Source organism: Pholis gunnellus (genome assembly GCF_910591455.1).
Source record: "Pholis gunnellus genome assembly, chromosome: 12".
Taxonomy (NCBI): domain Eukaryota; kingdom Metazoa; phylum Chordata; class Actinopteri; order Perciformes; family Pholidae; genus Pholis; species Pholis gunnellus.
In genome coordinates this window covers 10184461-10201808 of record NC_136539.1, presented here as the reverse complement: position 1 = coordinate 10201808, position 17348 = coordinate 10184461, and the positions used below count along the sequence as shown (strand labels likewise).

General features: G+C 43.4%; 2 protein-coding genes across 2 annotated transcripts; one reads left to right on the top strand and one right to left on the bottom strand.

Annotated features, from left to right (window-relative positions):
- The first annotated feature begins 278 nt into the window (after window positions 1–278).
- nxpe3 (neurexophilin and PC-esterase domain family, member 3) lies at window positions 279–5751 on the top strand. Its single transcript, XM_079170688.1, has 6 exons — window positions 279–407; window positions 1635–1835; window positions 2958–3739; window positions 4037–4107; window positions 4208–4426; window positions 4521–5751. The coding sequence occupies exons 2-6, from the start codon at window positions 1743–1745 to the stop codon at window positions 5060–5062; spliced, it is 1707 nt and encodes a 568-aa protein (XP_079026814.1). The 5' UTR covers window positions 279–407; window positions 1635–1742; the 3' UTR covers window positions 5063–5751.
- A 686-nt stretch (window positions 5752–6437) lies between these two features.
- On the bottom strand, window positions 6438–17120 carry me3 (malic enzyme 3, NADP(+)-dependent, mitochondrial). Its single transcript, XM_079170621.1, has 15 exons — window positions 16988–17120; window positions 16354–16586; window positions 13621–13754; window positions 13064–13213; window positions 12564–12639; window positions 12265–12426; window positions 11950–12053; window positions 11763–11872; window positions 10566–10663; window positions 10330–10443; window positions 10001–10106; window positions 9370–9512; window positions 8684–8857; window positions 8368–8466; window positions 6438–7594 (listed from the first exon to the last, which is right to left on the bottom strand). The coding sequence occupies exons 2-15, from the start codon at window positions 16579–16581 to the stop codon at window positions 7433–7435; spliced, it is 1860 nt and encodes a 619-aa protein (XP_079026747.1). The 5' UTR covers window positions 16582–16586; window positions 16988–17120; the 3' UTR covers window positions 6438–7432.
- Window positions 17121–17348: the final 228 nt, after the last annotated feature.

Sequence of the window (17348 nt, the reverse complement as noted above, 5' to 3'; positions counted from 1 at the left end):
GTTGTTGTCATGTTACTACTAATCGGTACAACCGGTTCATTGTATTCACTCATTTGAATGGATCTACTTATTCTTCAGCCGTGTTCCTGGGCGCCTGGACAAACGGCCTTTAATTCCGCTTAAATGCGCTCACGTTTTTCATGGCTGACCACCAGAGGACGCAGCGAGACTGAACACCACTTTTCACCCATCAACCCAACCAATGGGGCTGTTTTCCTCCCATCGTGGTTAGTGGGTGCTCTTAGTTACCGGGACGCTGAGTCTGCCACACCGGTTCTAACGCGCTACCCAAGCCGCTGCTGCCTCCTGTCCTCCGGCCTCATCACCCTCCTCCGGCCTCACCACCCTCCTCTGGCTGGATAACGACCCGAATCCGACATCATGACAATCTGTCGACGTAATAACGGGTAAGTGGAGCATTGCACGGATACAACGCCTGCATCACCAGTGTAAACGTTATCTAACATGGTCACGGTGCTATTATACGTGTCGGAATGTGCACACATGTACCGACAATAGGCCCGCTGTTATTCCCTCCGTCTCTTTGTTGTTGCCGCTGCAGCCGTTCACATGATAGGAGCAGCTGATCCATTGCTTTCTCAAGATGGAAGATTTCACTATAAATGACAACCGGAGGGATTACAGTCATCATTTTTAAAGCGTTAGGCCCTATATGCACGGCTTTTAAATCTGCTTGTTTTAACGTATAGAAATATAAGCGTGTTTATGAGCTACTGCACAATAACCGTGATTTGGACTATAGCCTTTGTGGATAAATAGGATTTGAACTACCACGCTTAACGTTCGCCGGTTAATCAATAGGTCAAACAGCAGGAAGTTAATACATTTTTTTTAATGCAGAAATGTCCAAAATTCACTGGTTTGTTTGCTTTTCCTTAATTGTGCAATTGGCTGTCTCTCTCTCTTTGGTGACAGGGTAAAAGCAAAGATACACTGGCCATCAGCATACCAGACAACCACTGAATACAATTTAGAAAAAGGGTGGTAATGAGGCCAAAATGAAATTGACATCAAGTATAATGGGTGTTGTGTGGAAACAATAATGGCATTAATTGCTTTAAGATGATCAATGATAGGCTTAATGCCTGTAACCACTTCCTGTTGCAACAGTGCGCTTGGTTTAAAGTCTCTCTATGGAGAAGAAGTCACCAAAACAACATAATGCTTGTGCATTGCTCATCGCTCTCCAGAGGAGCAGTGTGACTATGGAGCAGCTGTTAATTGTTAGTGTCATGTGGCTCTGATTCAGGGAGGACAAACAGCCACTTAGTGCTAGAGTAAGAGAGTAGTTATAGGGTGTGTGTGTGTGCGTGTGTGTGTGTGTGAGTGTGTGGAAAGCATAGTATAGTTTTGGACGTTGGGACTAAACCACCTAACTGTAGAGTAGTTAAAAAATGTGCTCCCTCTCAACAATATGTGTCAGTATTAACACTTGCTTCATGTATATTTACAATGGTGATACTGATGTACTTTTACTTAATCAGCAGAATAAAGCATCACCAAGGCAGACAACGCAGAGGTGCAAAGACTGAATGATTTTCACGTGTTTCTTTATTGCGGTGAATAGAAGACGTGCTAGTTTTCTGTTTCTTCTTGATCCTTCTCGTTGACAGAGTTCATCCGTCAGCGTCGGTCGCTGTCGACCAAATGACGCCATCATCGTCGGTGTGACAACATCGAGTGAAACCGGGCCTGATCATGGGAGACAGAACGAGGTCACCATGTGCCGATATCTGTCCAAATATGCCCTCATCTTCCTCTTCCTAGCCCTGTCTGGCATCATCTTCCTGCTACGCAACATCCACACTGTGGAGGTGAGAAGTGGGCGACACATGAGGGTTTTCTCAATTCACTCACCTTTATATCTGTTAACAGCATATTGTGTATCTTTTTGATAATACTGTAGCCAGAGATGGGCAGTATTTCTATTACTTGTATTTGAAATACGTATTTCAATTACTTTTGAGTATTTTGTAATTTGTATTTGATAGGGCCGATTAAAAATCGAACGTAATTTGTAACAAAATACTTTAGAGTGGACTAATTTTGTATTTAAAATACTCAAAATACTTTCTCCACGAATCAAAAAACAGTTCACGAGTTCAGTCTTCAGATCTTCAAGTTCAACGGATTATCTGTCAAGTTAAATATTTTATGTGTGACAGATGTCAACTAGCTTGATGTATAACTTATGTCTGGGTCTGGCTACATAGCCTATTGTATATACATGGTGATGGTTATAATATCAAGCTAGCGATCGATGCTAACATGCTAATGACGCTAGCATGCTGTCTAGGCTAGTGCATAGCCAGTGTTTAGCAAGTTAGCTTATCAGTCGAGTAGCTAGCTATAGGAAGAGGGAGATTGGGAGCTTGTATGTCATATGTGATGAATATTTTCTTGTTGTTACAAAGCCAAACTTTATGGGCTGTTAAGTCTCATTAATACAAATATATATACATAATCAAGTTGTTGTCTTTCAATAGCTTTGCTTAGTTACACTGACATTCTGTGACTGTTCTTCCTTTTTGTGGGGTTCACCAGAGCTTTGTGTACATTATAGCCCAAACCTGAATGCTCTGCTATACCAAATTGTGAGAAAACAGAAAATCCAGAAAAAAGTATTTCCTATATTTTAAATACAAAATACGTGTATTTTGTTACATTTTCTAGCACCAGTATTTTGTATTTTGTATTTTGTTGTAATACATTTATTTGGGGGTATTTTGTATTTTGTTGTAATACATTTATTTGGGGGTATTTTGTATTTTGTATCAAAATACATTTTGATGTATTTTTGCCCATCTCTGACTGTAGCTTATGAGGATAGTTACAGAACCTTTCTTTGCAACTGAGTGGAGTTATTATGTTATTAAGTCATTTTCACCACAGGATAACATTCACTACAGAATTAACTCTCCTCCCTTTATCTTCAGAACTGGAACTGCCACACTATTTCAGCCCTCTACCAGCTCCAGAGCAGGATCCAGTCATCCTTCATCCCAGCGAATCTCCCCACCTTTCATCACAACCGCACCTTCTGTGCCCATCTGGGCCAGAAACCCTTTCCCGAAGATGAACTGGAAGAGCGCTACCTGTTGGACTCCATCGCCTGGCCCGGGCCTCCGCCTGGCTCCACAACAACCGGCCTGCGCCAGACCAGCGACCCGGTGCACAGCCTGTTCGCCATCCTTCCCACTAAGGGACGAAGGGAGTGGCATGTGGGCGATGAGCTGGAGGCCCTCGTCCAAATGCATGACTTCCAGGGTCGTCCCAAGCACTACGGTGGGGATTTCCTTTTGGCCAGGCTGCACTCCCCGGAGCTCGGAGCAGGTGTAGCGGGTAAAGTGCTGGACCACAGGAATGGCTTTTACTCCGCCATGTTCCCGCTCCTCTGGGTGGGGTCTGCACAGGTGGAGATTACGCTGGTGCACTCCAGCGAGGCCGTCGCCGTTCTGCGGCGGCTGAGGGAGGAACGACCGGATCGAGTGTTTTTCAAGAGCCTGTTCCGCCTGGGCTTCCTGTCTGAAACGACTGTGTGCAACATGTGCTTGCCCTCTGACCAACAGCCTCTGTGCAACTACACAGACCTCTACACGGGGGAGCCCTGGTACTGCTACAAGCCTAAGATGCTGAGCTGTGACACCAGAATCAACCACGCCAAAGGAGGCTACCTGAAGCACCTCATTACCAACAAAGAGGCGTCGCTCTTCCAGAGGTTTGTGTTTGTGTTGTGGTGAAGGCTAAGTCAGTTATTATGTGTTGCCTGTGTAGCAATATAGCTTACTCCTTCAGTGTCCAAAAACTAACTATAAACACATAAACGAGCCACAGTGTAGCACTGGGTGACATTTTCCTTTATTATGATGCACATCCGTCCTGATGCAGGAAATCGATTCCGATTTTGATATTTTTTTCATGGGATTTGTTGATAGTAACAAAACAAATAGAATAGCACCAGACTCAACCTTCACCTTTTTTTTAACACGGATCAATTCTGTCGCTTTTGTCTTAGTGGCGTAAACATTAAAGTTCGCATACACGCTTCAGGACCCGACAGAATCAACGTGCTGCCTCCCAGGAAAGGTATGCTACACCTGCAGGGTAACGTTTGTGGTATGTGCGTCATGTGTTCATTCCATTCATTTTGATCTTTATCTCTGCAACCTTTCTTGCTTTGTATCAGAAGTAGAGGTAGAAAACAGCAGCGTAAACCCAGAACCTGGTAAGCTGGCGTCCTCCGGATATTTCTACGAGGACTCGTGGAGGTCATTGAGTGGCGTTACAATGCGCCAGTTCAACGACTCCTCTGCCGTCACTCAGTGTTTGAAGAACAAGGTGATCAACATGTACGGAGACTCCACCGTCAGGCAGTGGTTTGAGTACCTCATTGAGTTAGTATCAGGCGAGTGATGTCTTCTTGTCTCATCTTTTAGTTTCAACCTCTGCACTCCTGTATCTGTCTCACTGCAACTTCAATCTATCCCATCTTCCCTCAGGATTAAAGGAGTTCAACCTGCACAGTCCTAAAAATGTTGGGCCTTTCATGGCGGTGGACAGCACCCATAACATTCTCTTGAAGTACCGCTGCCATGGCCCGCCCATCCGCTTCTCCACCGTCCTGTCCAGCGAGTTGCGGTACATTTCCAACGAGCTGGACGGCCTCTCGGGGGGTCCCAACACCGTCGTGGTCCTCAGTGTTTGGGCCCATTTCAGCACCTTTCCCGTGGAGGTGTACATCCGGCGGCTCCGTCACATCCGGCGGTCGCTGGTGAGACTTCTGGACCGAGCGCCGGGGACAATCATTGTGATCCGCTCAGGCAACCTCCAAGCCCTGGACCAGGAGGTGAGCCTGTTCAACAGCGACTGGTACTCTCTGCAGCTCGACGAGGTGCTCAGGTCCATGTTCAAGGGACTGAACGTGCTGCTGGTGGACGCCTGGCAAATGAGTTTGGCACACCACCTTCCTCACGCCCTCCATCCACCTCAAGTCATCGTCAAGAATATGATCGACATGCTTTTGTCTTACGTTTGCCCGTAGAAGATATGGAAGAAGAGTGACAATAGTGGATCTTGTTGAAGGAAACTGAGTTAACTGTGTGAATCCATTATCCAGATGTTCCCCAAAGCTACACACCTTTAAATACTGTCTTTACTGAGAGACTTCTAGTACTGATCTCTGTTTACCTGCCTGTTCTATTTCATTTTGAATCCCACAAAACTCATTTTATTCTGAAAATGCCAAAGACTTTGGGACAGTGATTGTTAGTTTTGCCAAAGCTGAAGACTCGCTGGGTTCTTATTTTCAAGATTTTCCTCAGGCTGTTAAGAATGTGTTCTCATGCTCTGATGTTACAGCACACTCATGTATCAGGCCATTTTAAATGTTCTGCAAACTACTACATACATGAACTACATTGTTGTTAAATCTCATCTATATATGTGCCCAATTTGGTTTATAAATGTTATTTCAGTTGTTTACAGTGCAGTTCACTTGTTGAGGATCACCTTTTCATCTTTTATATCCTCATCCTTGACTTTTAGCTGGTGACTTCTCAAAGTCAAATATTCTAAGTCAAATATTCAAATATTTCCTTTCCGTGTTCAGTACTAATAAAGATCAAGTTCTGTATGCTGTCACATGTTCATTTAAAGGAAGACAGTGCAGACTGGTTTCACCAGGTCTGAGAAAAATGTGCGTATTTCCTGTTTGTCCCCTTTTAGGATCATCAGAGGCAGACTCTGAGGAGACTTTGTCAGAACGTATACGAGCAGAGTTGCTGCCATGTTTGCGATAGTCAAATGTGTGCTTTTCTATCTGTTAATATGAGCGGTACATGACGTTATTTCGTCATTTGATTATTCAAACGAGAGGTTCGACCAAGCAGTGAAAGGATGTTTGGGATGGAACTGGAAGATTTATCTATATAATATTTCTATCACTATATGGGGGTACGATAATTGTGAGGGTTAATCAAGATCATAAGATGGTGATGCATCTTGTGTCATGCCTTTTCCTGATATTAAAGCCTTTGGTACAGTACAATAAACTAAACTGTTACAATGACAGCATTAAGAGTCACTCAGCCGTCTCAGTCGCTCCGGTTTCTCATGAATTCTCAGTTGAATTCATTTTTTCTGTAATTAACAGGGAACGTTATTGTTGAGATTAAAATCTCTGCTTTTAAAGAGATCTCACCGAGAGGGAAGCAACACTGTTGCAACATGAAAAAAAAAAAAAAAAAAAAACTTAATCAGGCAACTGTCACTCACATCCACTCCATACCAGCACATTTTAAACATACTTAAAGCAGGTAACGGGTCCACCAGCAGGCAGCAGAACATCCAAAGTGAACCGGGTAACTCAAACACGGCTTGAGTGGCCCTAAAAACGCCATAAATCACTCATGTTTTGTTGACAATTTTATTTAAAAAGTTTCTTATTCCCTTTAAAAACTTCCAGCACATCTGCCAATACCAAAGCTTGCAGAGTATCATGTTCTCTAGCAGTAAAATATCAGATACAGTTCATCAGTAACTTTGGCAAAAACACCACAACAGGAAGAGAGCTCTGTACAAATACTACAAGAAAAAAAAGACACCGTTGTATACAAAAACATCCTGATGGTGACACTAAATCCCCAACAATGCCTCTAAACACATTCAAGAAAACAGAAGTGCCTCCCATTAAGAATAGCTGGCTCTCAATGGGAGGCAGAGCTGGAGAAACAGATTGTGGAGTGTTCTTACATCTTGTGTGCAGACTGAAACATGTGGGCAGGCAGATAGGAGTGTGAAATACGAAGAAGCAGATGTGGAGCCAAATAAGGCTTCTTTGCAACTCACCGAACAAAAAGAGCGGTGTTATCTTGACGCCACACAGGAAGAGGCACTGAGAGTTTCTGTTCAATTTGTATCTTGTTTTTTAAAGCTTCACAATGAATCCTCTGTTGATTTGTGTCAAGACAAGAAGACGCATTGTGCGTTAATGTTGACCAGTGCATTCTTATTATAATGCACCAGCTCGGACTCATCTCTCAAAAACAGATTTGAAGTCACTGCGAGCGCTAAATATGACAACATCTTAGCAGGATAATCTAGAAGAAGGAGTGCAAAGATATATAGAGGTCACGCTTATGATATTCGATATGCTGTTTATAAGTGTATCTATTAAATATTTGACTCAGTCAAGACCTTCAATCAGGTACGGAGAACTGATGAAACAAAAAGTACAGTTCTGAAAGAGGACAATACAACTTACTATAGACTTGCTGTAACTTATAAATGAAAGCGAGAAACAAAGAGAAAGCAAAAAGGCAAGAATCATTGGCAGCGTTTCTGAATGGAGGCAATGCAGAAGTTGTACATGACACCACGTCAGCATATCGAGTTGAGAGAGGGAGAGTCAGGCTCACACGTCCTGGACGTTCATGGCCTCCTGTGGCCAGGTGTACGAGTCCAGAGAGAAGGAGTCGTAATCTGGACTGTAGATGTGAGACAGCACAAACGCCTCCTTGTCTTTAGGCTCAGGGTACAGGGAAGCCATGTTGTTCTTGTATGCATAGTTGACAATCTGGCAGAGAAGGAAACAGAAGGAAAAACAGGGTAAAAATTATGTATTTGTTATTTTCTTAATATAGATTCTTACTACAAGTTATGGGATCACACATTCACAAAAGATTTTCTGCCAAAGATAAAACAGTTTTTGGTTATTTTCACTGTTAAAGTGGAACCGATTTAAAAAAGGTGATGTCATGTACTTCAGTGCACCAAATCAGGATTTAGCAACAACTGAACTAGAATTTAGTGTCAATCAAATCAGATCACATCAACACATTCCTGATGAAGAATAGCTGAGTTTATGAGTGTTAAACTCTTAATAAATAATATGTAAAAAATGTTTTTTTAATCATGAATATTTAGAGTTTGAATTTTCTTTTTCCTGATAGACTTTAGTACCAGATACAAAAAACAGAATCTCTTAAAAATATAAATCAGCTTTAGCAAACGCTGATCTACATTTTATTGAATTAAGTAGGTATATAGCATGTGGGTAAAATTAATTATATTCGGTTCGGAAAAGTGATTTATATGACGCTCTTCTCCGCAAAACACTCTCGCGACGCCCAATTGGGCAGTCGTTGAGACCTCTGATTTGTATTGTACATAAACACAAACACTTCAAAATACAGAATTAATAAGATTTAGTTGATCCAGATTTGAGCGCCATATGCAAACTATCATGCCACAATATTTAGACCCCCCCCCCATGATATTTGAAAGTTGACAGAAGACACACATTCCATTGTGAGGATTGAGGCCCGACCACACAGAAAGATCACTTACCTTCACTGCGATCTTGAAGGACACCTCTCTTATGGAGTTGAGAGGAGGATAGAGTCTTCCCTCGGCCAGGTGCTCCTCTGTTACCATGTCAGCTATCGCCTGAAACAACAGAGGAGACACGAAGATGAAGGAAATTGCAGAAAGAGAGGCCTTAAAATACCATAAAAGATGCAACTGTGTACAAAAGGGTGTAAAATCCTTATTGGTTGGAGTTGACCCTTCAGGTGTCACTTTACAAAATAATAAGTATTTTTATTCAAGAACTCACGTCCTCATGAATAAATGTTCATGCATCATTAATATGTGAAGACGATACCTCTGCTGTGGTGAGGAAGATGTCGTCAGATATGTGGCGCACTCCGCAGGCAATAACACCCAGAGCGACTCCGGGGAAGACGTAGGCGTTGTTTCCCTGGCCGGGGAAGAAGGTGCGTCCATCAGCCAGAGTCACTTTGTCGAACGGACTTCCACTGGCGAAGATGCCCCGGCCCTGAAGAGGAATGGAAAACACAAAGTGTGAGTCACTTCTGTAAAGACAACAGAAAGATATACAAGATGTCGTTGTGCTGAAAAGGCAAGTTCTGTTACCACACTGAACGTTTTTGGGGAAGTTCTTACAGAGCCTCTGAATGTCTTGTCAGATGTAGACTAGGCCTTGGTGTCAAACTTTCTAATGTGTTGGCGTTTTAAAAAACTCCAAATCTGTCCATATCTGCCAAATGAAAACGGACTACAACAGCTATATTCACTTCTACGCAATTCCACACACGAATTACAGCAGGGGCCAGCAATGTGGCTTAAAAAGAGAGCGACGCATCAATAACAGCACAGAAAAAAGACAACCAAAGACAAAATAACACAGATTTAATTCATAAACTGGAGGATATGTATTTAGAGGGGTTCTTTTTACATCCCAAGTGGACACACAATAGCATATTTGTGTGAGAAACACTGAATATAAGCTAAATGACACCTTCAATCTACAGCGAGGCTGATGAGTACCTCTGTGAGCTGGTAGCACTGCTCTGCTGTGCACTCCGCCTTGCTGGTGGGATTACTCAGGGCAAAGATGATCGGCCTCTCATTGAAGGACGCCATGTCTTTGATTATCTTCTCAGTGAACGCTCCCGCGACAGCAGCCACACCTTCATGTTCAGGAAACAGAACATTAATGACTTCAATGTCACACGCTCCGAAGAAACAATGTGAATAAAAAGGTGACATTTCAGACCACATGGGTTAATTACTGTCGAGCTAAGAATTACAATCTCAAAATTGTAGGTTTTTTTTAAACCTATGGATCGGTTTCTACTTTGAATTATTGTCTTATTATCTCATAGTTTTGATTAAAAGTCTGAGAATATCTTCCAGTTCATCAGACATGCAGTGTTTGAATTTAGACCCACGAACACTAACGTACACATCTGAAGTCTTTGAGAGAGTTAGTTGATTTGGAGGAAATTACCAAGTTGTTATTGTGCCGAGCAAAGCCGGAGCGACAAAAAAAGAAATCACCTTTAATAGGTTTCTCTGTTTTTCCACAACTGATGACCATAAATGGATGAAACAAACAATGAGAGTTATAAAGGGGTTTTACTTTCACACCATAATGTGACCTTCCAGGTAGACTCACCTATGATGGCAGTGGGTTTGACGGTGTGCACCACTTCCTCCAGGGTCTTTATGTGCGGGTGATCGTGAGCGAACTCTTGCTTCTCGTGGTTGAGATTGCCTCTTCCCTAAATATGAGTAAAATGTGTTTTCTTTCTCCGTTTGGTGATTTACGCACGCACACACACACACACACACACACACACACACACACACACACACACACACACACACACACACACACACACACACACACACACACACACACACACACACACACACACACACACACACACACACACACACAAACACAAACAATATCTGGGAAAGCTGAGCAAGTGACAGATTTACCTTCACAATGAGACCTTTTGAGTCCACCATCCAGATTTTCTTGGCAGCTTCTTCTCTACTTACTCCCTCTTTGGCCATGGCCATCATGAGCAGGTGAGCGATACCCAGAGCAGCCTGGCATTAAAAACAAGAAGAAAAAAAAAAAGGTTCTTCATCGACCTCGGCTAGTTTTAAGTGTGTCAATCGAATGTGTTCGGGATTACAGACTAAAATCCAGCGGGCAAACGTCTTCTCACCTCGCCCGCCCCCTGGAACACAACGGTGTGGTCTAAGAGTGTGCTCTTGGTGATCTTCAGAGTCGCTAAGATCCCGGCAACAGCTACTGAGGCCGTGCCTGAAGAGAGAAAATAAAACATACTGTAATTTAGAGGAGCGGCTTTCCGTTGTTTGGCTTGTGATGTCTTAAGGTAAAGAAATTCTCTTCCTGAGGCCGCTCGTCACTGGTTGCATATCTCTACCAGTTGTATCCACAATAATATAATTGTGTTGCAATTTTATTTGATTTTTTTTCTGCTTCCCTATTTTGATAATCACCTCAGGAGCCCTCACATTTATCTTGAGACCTCAGGGTCTCCACCCCCAAAATTGTGAGCCAGTTGATTTAGATCTCATATGAAAAATGAGATTAATAAAGTGCATCATGACCGTACACTTAATTTAAGAACATGAAATGTGTAATTCAGAAATATAAAACCGATTTTTATCATTTGTTGAGTTTGTCGGAGTGATTTAAACATTTAATGGTCTCATATTTAGTATCTTCATGTTGTATCATTTATCATGCTTATAGGGTTTACTGCTCGTTGCTGCGTTTGTAGTACAATATTTGTGTTTTCTTCTGCTTTATGTGTATAATGTCATCCTCACACCAGCAGTAGTACGAGTAGTTATAAGAGGACTCCAGCAGGAAGAGCACGCGACTCCTTTAATGGACACCTCGCTTCCTCCCTGCACTAGTTACACAAACGATCTGAGGAAAATCTGTGTCTGTGTATCTTCATGCAAAAGCTTTTTCAGGGCTTTTACATAAGCAGGCTTTTAGAAATGAACAAAGGAATCTCTGTGGTGAACTGAAATCTTACTAAAAGAAACACGCTCCTTTAAAACATGTCATAACAAAAAGAACTGTGTCAGTATTTAGGATCAGACACATGTAAGTGCTATTGATGATGTTATTTCAAGGATCACTCTCACGTTTCTAGCCAGAGTCATTCATGGCTTTAGAATAAACCGATTGTAAAATGTTTATTTCTCTTCCTTCGGAGAATGTGGTATTTCTGGGATGTGAATATTGGGAGGAAGTGAGGGAATGTTTAGATGGTAAAACGGTGTCTATTTTGTCTATTTTAACGAAAAAAAGACATAAATATTGTGTGTATAAAGCTGCAGTAATGTCACCGGCCACCTGATGGAGGCTGTGAGTGTCTAAGTACCCTGGATGTCGTCGTTGAAGGTGCAGTACCGATTCCTGTATTTGTTGAGGATGCGAAAGGCATTGCTGTTGGCGAAATCCTCAAACTGAATCAGACAGCTCATCCCGTACCTGCAGAGCGACAGAGTGATAGAGTCACACATCAGCAGCCGCTCGCACGTTCTTTTGTCCGTCGTGTTTCCACTCACTTGTCCGTCACCGCCTGCATGAACTCGTCGACCAGCTCGTCGTACTCCTTTCCTCGGATTCTCTTGTGCTTCAGTCCGATGTACAGGGGGTCGTCGAGCAGCGCCTGCGCCAAAAATCCGTAAGTCAATCGATTGATGAGACAAGTTGACATTACCGTTCTGTTTTTACAACTGCTCAAACTCCTCTGATATGTCTTATCAAGTAACAACTGCTCAAACTCCTCTGATATGTCTTATCAAGTAACAACTGATCAGATATGAAGTTGCTGATAAAACCTCACTAGCGCCGTGCTGCAGCTCTGTGATCAAACACACCTGGTTGTCAGTGCCGACGTCCAGCAGCACCGGGAGACACTGCTGCGGACGCACACCACCGCAGGCTGTGTAGAGCGCCAGCTTCCCGACAGGAATGCCCATACCGTTGGTTCCCAGGTCACCCAGGCCGAGGATACGCTCCCCGTCTGTCACCACAATGGCCTGCAGGAGAACACACATCAGTAAAAATATGTATCATACAGTGATAGCTTCCCAGGCATAAGCACCTGTGTGTGTGTGTGTGTGTGTGTGTGTGTGTGTGTGTGTGTGTGTGTGTGTGTGTGTGTGTGTGTGTGCACCTTTATGTCTTCCTCAGGCCAGGAGTTGAGCATGGTGGCGATGTGGCCTCTATCGTGGATGGTGATGAAGAGTCCTCTGTAAACAGGTAGGTTTCAATTATAGAGCAGCAGTATTGATTTAATGACGCACGTCTTTAGATCGGTTTCCTGCACGCTGCTGGCTTTCATTCACCCTAACCCTACACAAGAGTAAAAACCGAAACACTAATGTTAATTAAACAAATAATGAGTTGATCTCTTCTCTGTCTTTCACCCGACAATAACAATGAAATTCAGATTAAATCAAAATGACATCCTGTGCTCTTTGTGATGGATGAAGTTACTCAAACCAGTTTTACATCTCAGCAAGTTTAACTGTCCGAAGCGATACTAAAGGAAATCAAACTGTGACTGAGACATGTCGGGCAGAAATGTCAGGTGTACAGGATTTGTTGTTTCAAAACATGAAAAACAGGTCCTTCATAGAGAACGTTAAACCAAACGTAAGGATGAAAAAGTACCGTGGTCTCCTGAAGGCGTGGCCATACTGTTGGCAGGCCAGGCCCACAGTGGGAGTGTACACGATGGGCATGAACTCCTCGATGTCAGAGGTCAGCAAACGGTAGAACAACTTCTCGTTCCTGTCCTGCAGCGTCATCAGCAGGATGTACCTGAGACAGAGAGCCAACGTCGCCATTTTGGTTTTTGCTGCAACATTTTCTCCGATTTGTGTGACTTGTAACTGTGCTAAAAACATTTCTGCATGAAATATAGTGAGACAGAGGTATGACGAGCAACAAATGGCTCAGGACAGAACCAAACCAGAGATGCTGCAGTCATCTGATATGAGTCTTAAATTAGCACTGGATGTTGCTTTACAAGACTTTCATATGACAATAAATAAACTTTTAATCACATGACGACTGGCGAGAACAACAGCAGATGGTGACCCGCTAAAGGAACAAACACGTGGGACAGCCCCCCCTATTGGTTGCACTCCTTCAACATCTGCAGCTGTATATTCTTGAACAGCACTTCAGCATGCTTTACTGTGAATGTCTGGAGTCGGTTCCCTCACTTGTCCAAAGGATTGGAGCGCGTTTCGTAGCTCTTCATGACCCGCAGCACTTGCACATCCTGGGAGAGGAAGCAGGGGGGCAGCAGGCCGTGGATGCCCAGCTGTAAGCGCTCCTCCAGGGTGAACGCCATTCCCTGCAGAGCAGAGTGGAAGAGGAGCGGTTACAAAACACTGTGGAAAAAAAAAAGGAGCTTGCACAGGGTGAGGCCCGCTAACGGAATAAATCAAACAATCCAGACCACAGTGAGTCATGTGTTAGTCATCCCAGAATGTGGTTGGTTATGACTCACACCCACCCGCCCAAATACAGTGGTCTTTTTGATGTGTCCCCCCCAAACTACTTTAGCTGCAATTTTTTTGCAATGGAAACACTGGTATGAAAGCAACATTTAAAAAGTCCTATAAATGTTTTGTTCACTTAAAGCAGTAAACGAGGCTTTTATTCTGGTAAGCAGCCTTGTACCTCTCTGCCTTCTGGTTCTGGTTAGTGCTGCCGCTCGGCCGTCTCAAGGTTGGCATTCTTCCCAAAGAGTGATTGGAGGGGAGCGCGACGTTTAATCTATTTATTCTGTCCAATAGTGCGGGAGCCTGAGCTCACTCCCCTGTCAGCTTCACTTCTCTTTCCTGGTCCCGGCCGTATAGCGCTCTCCGTTTCCTCTCTATTCTCGCACGGCAGAGGAAACACTGACCTACATGGGGAACAAACTGGCCGTCCTGAGATCTGAACACGTCACACATTACAGCTACAGTCGTTCCACAAGCTGCGTGCTTTCCATTGAGGAGTATTTTGAATACACGGCTGAACAACACTATACTGTAAACAAAAGTCCCGCCTGCCAGAAGTCAATTAAAAAGGAGATACTCCGACACACCAAACATGTAAATGCATTTACCAAATGTGGTCATACACGGTCCAAGAGAAAGTCACAGATTAACAGAGATAAGGTAAACCCATCAGAGCAAGCAGGTTAAGTAAACTCATTAAGGTGACACCCCTAACCAGTAGCTATTAAAACATTAAAGACAGAGAGAGACTACGTGCGGGTGGGAAAAGTATAAACTGCTTAACCTTAGTAATGTCGCCAGTCCAAATCTTATCATGGATTACTATAAGGTTACAACATAATAGCATCCCATATAATCACATGTGTTGCTTTTAGATGGTTATGATCTGATTGAGTTTTGAGAGGTCACTGCAACCACTTTGTTTGCAGAAGGAAAGATGTTAGTCAATAGGATCATAAATCTAGCCTCCTCCCTCAATAAATACCGCTCATAAATCCAGTGGAGCCACTCGGTGTCCGTTGTGATTACTCCACGAGTGTGTGACGGTGACAAAATGTGTGCAAATGTGCCACAGATTTCCAACTGGACCGTTTAGTCTGAAAGTGGAATAATAATCAAGTATCTGATCATTGAAAATGTTAAAGCACACCATAGACATGAGCTATCATTTACTTTTTATTAGAAGATGTTTTTTTCATCACTTGCTCACTGTTTCCGCTGAATTGACTTGCGAGTACAGTAACTGCTGACTGGGCGTCAGGAACTGTGACCTCCTATCAACCCAAATGAAAGCAATGAACTCAGCTAAAGTGTCTGTATCGGTCCTGCTATAGCGAGCAAGGCAGGAAAAAAAAAAAGTATTCCCAGTTTACAGAGTTTAGGGGGAAAGAATGCAGTGAAAGAAAAAACGTCGATGAGTCACTTGGTGGAGGTTTGTTTTAGACCAGATCTGAAACTGCTGCAGCTTTGGAAAGAGTTTTTTTTCTGTCTAACTCTGAGGGGGTATACAACTCAAAACGTATGATTATCTTAAAAAGCGATATGCGTGATTCATATTTTTATGTTAAATTAGGACAGACAGAGACAGACGCATTAAAAGGAATCAACAGAGAGACCATTCACAGCTCCAGATGTGGACTCAACTATCTCACTTAGATAGCAGCTATGGCATTCATGTGTCACTCCTGTGCTGTACCAGGTGGTACTTCCACGGTAGTCTGTGTTTATATATACTGTATATATGTACCACCACCATACAACATGGTACAGGGGACATAACGTTGTGGGAACACAGGGTCAGTAAAGGTCAGATTTTCATAGAGTTGTGAATTTTCATTTCTTCAAGCTTTAAGACACATTTCATACTTCATATTTCATACATATTGAGTGTTATATTTGTTCAAGAACGCATTAATCTATGTTTTTTTTCTCAGTGGCTTTCCATCAGGCCTGTGGTCCTCTGCACACGTGGTGGACTACAAAACCACGTAATCCACCATCAGTGTTATGCTTCAGAAAGCTACCGTATGAGTAGAAGGAATTGTAGCAGCTATGAGGCCTTCAGAGATGCTGGTATAAATAAGTTGTAACGACAGGTCACACGTCATGTGTGAGCTAGATCATTTATAATAAACATGGGAGGACAAGATGCCCAATTATTCTCTGACTGGGAGTATTCTTTAAGCTAAAACACCAACAATTGTGTTGTAAATGTAAATCTTTCCTGATATTGTTTTTTTTTTATGACATCAACTGAATATCTTAGTTGTTGTTCAGACAAAACAAGACATTTGAAAATGTTTCACTATTTGCTTATAGACCAAAAGACTATTGTTGTTTTTTTATACATGCATACAAAACAAATGTAGATTTATTCTGCTGTTTTGCAATGTTGACATACAGCCACACATAATGTCCTCACACCCTCACCTATATCATAGAGCTCACCTTATTGAGGTGCGGGTTTCTGGTGATGTCGTAGCCCCGCTTCTTGGTACTAGTGCTGCCCTTGCGGCTCGTCCCGGAGTGGCAGACCCGCACAGCCTGGAGAGAGGCCCTGTCGGCGGGCACGCCACCAGCGGGGTGACCCGGGGCACCGGCGAAGACCCTCATCCCGCCCGCCGCTGCCGTGCGCCTGCACAGAGACAGCGCGGCTCTTCCTGGGAGCGAGTTCATGCTGCCTGCGGGGACAACAACGCGCAGGGAGTGTCAGTCACACTCACCTTCCAGTTCAGAAAACGGACGCTCGACCTAGAAACGCCACACATGCCGCCGGGAATAGTACAAGATCCTCGTGCGACGTAAACAACCTACTTCAAGTGTGAACCTGAACCACAGCTATCGTTGTACAAGCTGAGTCACAGTGATGCACAAGTGACACAGCAACCAGTCGCGTTAGTGCAAATAAATATAGTGTAAATATACTTCATGGTGATTCAGCAGATGGTTTCATTGTGTTCGTATTTACATATTGCTGTAGCAGCTAAGCTAGCTACTGTTAGCTGCTTCTAGCATAACTGTTTCTTTATGCAACAGTCTGCGCAGCTGCTAACGCTGGTGGCTAACATTCAGCTAGTCTTACCTGAAGACGGTGTGAAGCTGCTGTGCGTCTGACTTATATCTTTGTCCGGTGATCGCGGTAGCTGACTGTTATCAGTGGATGCTGTGTGTGGGGGGGGGGGATCGACAGCGAACAGCTGATCCAGGACCCTCTGACTTTGACGATCTCACTTCCCCGCTGGAGCACCAATCAGACCGCAGCATGGCGGGCCCACAGGCCCAACCCCCCACCTCCTCTCAGTCAACAACGGTTCTTCAGCTTCATCATCTCCAAGTTACTCAGAATGCAACATAACTATCTTCGAATAAACCATTATTTCAAATAAGTTGCCTTTATGCTATGATGATTACTACATTGGTAATACATCTGTGACACTGTTTAA